The following is a 5,207-nucleotide window of genomic DNA, read 5'->3' as shown; positions in this document are numbered from 1 at the left end:
ATCTGATGGTGCCACTGTAGAAGTACCTTGTGCTGGATCTGTGCCATCTGTTCGTAGGGCAACTGACTTCTTCCGCTGTTTCTTTCTAGTCACAGGGGCGACTTTTGCTGATACAGACTGAGTGACAGAGGCTACAGTGTCTGTCACTGTCCTACACCAATGCTTACTTAACTGCCAAAACATAAACAGATCTGAAAAAATCAACATTAACATCATTATTAACAATAAAATCTCAGCCTTTTGAGCAAGATAACTGCACTCACAATCACAATCATTAAAATCTGGTAGACTCAGATTAGCAAACAAACGAGTATAATTTCTCGGGTTTGAGAAGCCCAAGGCTGTCAGTCTTCTAAACATCTCAGCTGCTGTGTATAGATAATTTGACTACTCTCTTGGTGTGTTGTGTATTGATCTCTATTTTTCTCTCCAAGGATGATATATTTGCTACCGAGGCAATTAAACCAGTGAACAAAGCAAAAGAGAAAATGCCAGAGACCAACCTGTTTGACGATAACATTGATATTTTTGCGGATCTTACTGTAAAACCAAAAGAAAAGACCACCAAGAAAAAGGTGGAACAAAAATCCATATTTGATGATGATATGGGTAAGTGTCTGTCTTGCTGCTAATCTCATAGTATTGTCCTGAGTTGCATTCATCAAAGATGTTTTAGAACCCTTTGCTTTTTTTTAACTTTCCAACTGCTCTGAAATCTCTGACCGTCTTTGGTCTTCAACCTTGGATGACAACTTCCTAGATTTGTAGAATTAGCACAGCGTTTAAGTGTTTTAAAAGGGTGTATAAAATTTTTCTGAGAGCATGAGTAGTTTAATTCCTGTACGGATTTTTTGACATTTCTTATGTCCGGAGTAAGAGAGTAATCTCATGTTGTTGTGGTCCGAGATACATTCTCTATTTCAATTTGCATGTCTTTTTGTATCGTACTTTCAGATCAATCACTGATCGACGAAGAAATGAGCATCTTGTCCCACCCCACCTTCACTATTGTGTTGACTACCTTGGAACCCATAAGATTTTGTTTACATCTATGTATACCCAGAACAATTTACAAATACTACACCTGACAGCAGAAGTTTGTCCTGTATAATTAGTGAAAAAGCAGCATATAGTAATGCGAAATAATGCAAAGTGTACTCCTGGTTTAAGCTAAACAAAACCAGTTCTGTTCAGTGGCTGTATTGGAAAAACTTTTTCAGGTCTCTATCATAGCCTCCTTTTGGCTGATGACACAAACATCTTGATGTCACTTCTGCAGATGCAAAATGGTGACTTAGCCTTCTCGTGCATTAGCAAATACTGTTTTCCACAGCAAAAACTTCCCTATTCCTTAAGCCTTGTTGTAAAATGGCTGTGATACCTCTACTGTGTATGGCTCTCACTGTACTTCCCCTCTGCTGTGAAGCTAATCCATGTGATAGCTTCTTGCTTTGGAGTGATGCCAGTAGGGGATTACTCTCTTTTACTGCCTTTCTAAACTGCTTTTGTGCTAAAATGCTGTCCTGGATTATTCCTGTGTAATCCCTGTGATCAGCACAGTAGCAGACACATTCTGGAGTGGAAGAAGGAGTGAGAAGAGAAAGGCTGTGATAGGCCACTTCATGCTTGGCCCTGCTCAAGGTTAGGATATGTGCTGAAGGCTGAAATACTAGTTATACTCTGTACTAAACGGCTATTAACCTCTATATAAGGTTAATAAATCTGTCCAAGACCTGTGTTTTCTTAGTAAGGATTCAGGACCCGTTATGTGTTACTTATACTGGCCCTGCAAACCAGAAGTGATCCAAGTATCTCAGTGTTGTAAATTTTTTTCATTCCCTCATAATCCAACTGCATGATCTGTATATCTTAAATTTAAAACTTTTAAGCATAGGAAGAGATACACTGTTGTGTGTGACCAGGAAACCTCAGGGCAAACTTTCACCATGTGTTTGGTAGCAGCTTCATCTCTTTCCATGAGCACAGCCCTAAACGCAGGCAGCCCTGGCCTCAGCAAGAACTGTGGGGCTGAGCTCTGCTGCTGGTACAGGGTATCCAGGTTGGAGGGGTTTTTTTCTGCCTGTTGTTACCCTTCAGGAGAGAATTCTGTCTGAATAGCAACATGATCTTTTTCCACTTTGTGGTCCTAGTTATTCATACCAGAAAGGCTTGTATTGAGGAAGATGGTGGGAGATCTTTATTCAGGACTGCAGACAGCGGGACGGCAGTTGTTGCTGTCTGCCTCCTTGCATCTTAGCTGTTCTCAAGTGATTTACGCTGTGTTCTTGTTGTGCTGTAGATTAAAGACTCTCATATGACTGATGGACATCTCAACAGTAGTCACTAGCAAGTACCATCTTTTCCTCCTCTAATTTTCTTTGGCAACAACCTTACAGCTCTTGGATCTCTCAGATTCCTCAGATAAGAGGGATGTAGATAAGATGTTATCTGGCACTTGCATGATGGAATTTGTTGTGGAGGTTTAATTTATAAGTACTTTGCAAATGTTTATGAGAGTTTGAATGTGTTATAAAATACAACTATTATGCTGCTCTGCTGAGGAGAAAAAAAAAATTTTCTTAATTTGACTTAGAGCTAACTGCTCCCACGTATGTCCTTATAAATGCATCCAGAATCACAAGTACCAGGAAAGCATTTGTTTATCACAGAATGTCCTTGGCAGTCACTGCTGTGTGCTGGAGACTCCTATGTACAATGTTACTTCTGTTTGGCAGTTACTTCATATTAAAATCTTTTTCTTTTTTTTTTTTTCTTTTTCCCCCCTTTAGATGATATCTTCTCTAGCAGCCAAGTCAAGATACCCACTCCCAAAAGCAGATCTTCCCAAGCAGCTTCAGAAGCAAAATCTGAAAGCAAGACACTGAGCGCATTTGATGACCCACTGAATGCCTTTGGAGGCCAGTAGCCGAAGGGAGCGTGTTGCAGAGAGGAGGCCTTCCTTATGCCCTCTCCAGTAATACTCTGGACTCTCTAATCCACTAGATCAGCTGAAATCCGCCAGAGCTGAAATGAGATGGCTGTGGACATTTAAATGAGATTATCCATTTAAAATGGTTAGTATTCTCTTGTGCTGGGTCTAATTGTGCTAAATGATATATTTTTTAAAAAAGACAGTAACCTCCTGCTATCTTGTTTCCACGGTGCCCAGATGAATATAGACTGTGCAGTACCTGCAATGAAGTAATCTATTATACAAAGTATAGTTTTATTGAACAGATCTATAGGGAAGATAATTGATAAATAGTAAATGGAGTCTGTTAAACCAGATCTGCCTGTATGTCCTACTTTACTGCTTGCTACAAAGAGCTGCATCATGACTTGAAAACAGCCAAAACCACTGCCATGCCTTGTGTGGGTCAGCTGCCAATCTACCGAGCTTGTGTTCGGGTAAGGCTGTGTTCTGTTACTAGGTACAGCTTCTCCTCTTAGTTAGTGAAGCAGTTAACAGATCTTGGTGCAGGACTTGACACCAGATGGAGATATACGGTATTTCATATTGGCAGCTAATGTGGTCTATAAAAGTAACAATGGTTAACACTTCTCTGCCAGAAGGACTGTGTTACAGATGAGCACCTAGTGTTCCATGAAAGCAACAGAAAACTAACGCTGTCTTCTGTTCAAGCTGTAAGCCACTAAACGAGGTTTTTCACCTGCTTGGATTTGCAAATAACACTTTCCAAGAAGGCCATCTCTGCTGAGCATGCTTGGTCACTTCCAGGTTAACAAGCGTATATGTATGCCTTAGTGCAGAGACTCGCCTGTGCTCAAAGACTTGCTCTCTGCTTTCTTTTCATATCCATAACACATTGTAGGCTGTTTCCAGGAAGTTGCTATTTTTGTGGAATCCCTTTAACTGTCCAATGCATTTAGCTTAATATTCTTGCTTCCTGTATTTTCTAGATTGCCCTTCTGGAACCAATGCCATTAACCATCCTTGATGCCCAGGGGTAGACACTTGTTCTCCTGCATGCATACAAGCAAAGCAAATGCATAAATGCAGAAGGATCAAATGTTTCTCTTATTTCACCATTGACTGCCTGCAATTCGGACTTTAAAAGTAGATGTGCTGTTTTTAAAATAGTGACATTCTCTCTGTAAATTTAAAGCATGTGCTCAGAGGACTTCTCTGAGAGCAGCAGTTCTCACTTTCACTGAATTCATTGTTTTGAGGCCTCTGCTTCAGTCTCTTGCTTCTCAAGTTGGATTTACTTTATCAGGCACAGTAACTACTCTAGCCAAAGCATCTAGTACTAACGAGGGTACAACAGAAGGAAAGGTTGGAAGGGATAAAGGAGAAACATTGTGTATTGATTTGCACCATAGGTGGGCCTGGCAATGATTCATGTTAAGTGGAGGGTAGGTTGGGAGTAGCAGCTTGGAAAAGGATGTGGGAGCTATTTGCAAATGGGTGTCTACAGTGAGAGCACTTGCACTTTATTTATAGACATTACATCTGCTGCCTATGCCTCACAGAAGATTTGGTCTGCTGCTTTACTCCTTTCTTCTGTGCTTAGAAGGCTTTCAAAGACATACTGGGGGAAAGAGGAAAAAGTTGGTGAACTCGTCTATTTTTCTGCATCCTCCTTTCTTCTTGGTCCTTCACATTAATAACTTGTGTTAGCATTGCGAAGAGTGCTGTTCATGGGCTGAGAGCCCTTGGGCTCAAAATCTGTTGGAGTAGAAGATAAAAAAACTCCACCCCCCCAGTCTTTTCTAAACAAGCACTGGGAGAACCTCTTCTCCTTGTAAAAATGTGTGGTTCTCAACTCTCCATAATATAATCCTGGCCTAGACACTTCACTTTTGGGCGTGCTTGGTCTAAGCGGAGATTTTTTTTTTCTTATTTAGTGTTGGCAGGTGTTGGGTTTTTTGGTTTGTTTTTTTTTTTGCAAATTTGATAAACCATGGCTGCATGTTTTGGGCCTAGGGGGACCTGCTCAGCACTCTTTGTCAGAGGGCTCCGATACCACAGCAGTCGCCGTGTTTTCACTGGGCCCGAAACCCGACAGCTAGAGAGTCAGGGTAGGTCTTGCATAATTTAAAACCTAAATGGAAAGTAAAGCGGTTAATGTAATTAGGAGGTGCTAATAAGCTAAGCTTGTTTTCTCTAAAGCCGCGCACTGTCTGAGGGAAGCGCTGCTCATGGGGCCCGGCCTGGCCGCCGCGCGGCGCCCGAGCTGGGCCCT

The 5,207-nt window shown here is 41.4% G+C and overlaps 1 protein-coding gene across 1 annotated transcript; it reads left to right on the top strand.

Moving 5' to 3' along the window:
• The first annotated feature begins 424 nt into the window (after window positions 1-424).
• On the top strand, window positions 425-3,283 carry LOC104275594 (putative WASH complex subunit FAM21). The gene is made up of 2 exons (XM_009871595.1): window positions 425-609; window positions 2,790-3,283. Exons 1-2 carry the CDS (start codon window positions 489-491, stop codon window positions 2,924-2,926), a joined length of 258 nt encoding a protein of 85 aa, XP_009869897.1. The 5' UTR covers window positions 425-488; the 3' UTR covers window positions 2,927-3,283.
• Window positions 3,284-5,207: the final 1,924 nt, after the last annotated feature.

Source organism: Apaloderma vittatum, unplaced genomic scaffold, assembly GCF_000703405.1.
Source record: "Apaloderma vittatum isolate BGI_N311 unplaced genomic scaffold, ASM70340v1 Scaffold46056, whole genome shotgun sequence".
In the NCBI taxonomy this organism is placed as follows: Eukaryota; Metazoa; Chordata; class Aves; order Trogoniformes; family Trogonidae; genus Apaloderma; species Apaloderma vittatum.
The sequence above is the reverse complement of the archived record's forward strand: the minus strand, read 5'-3'. Positions and strand labels throughout refer to the sequence as shown.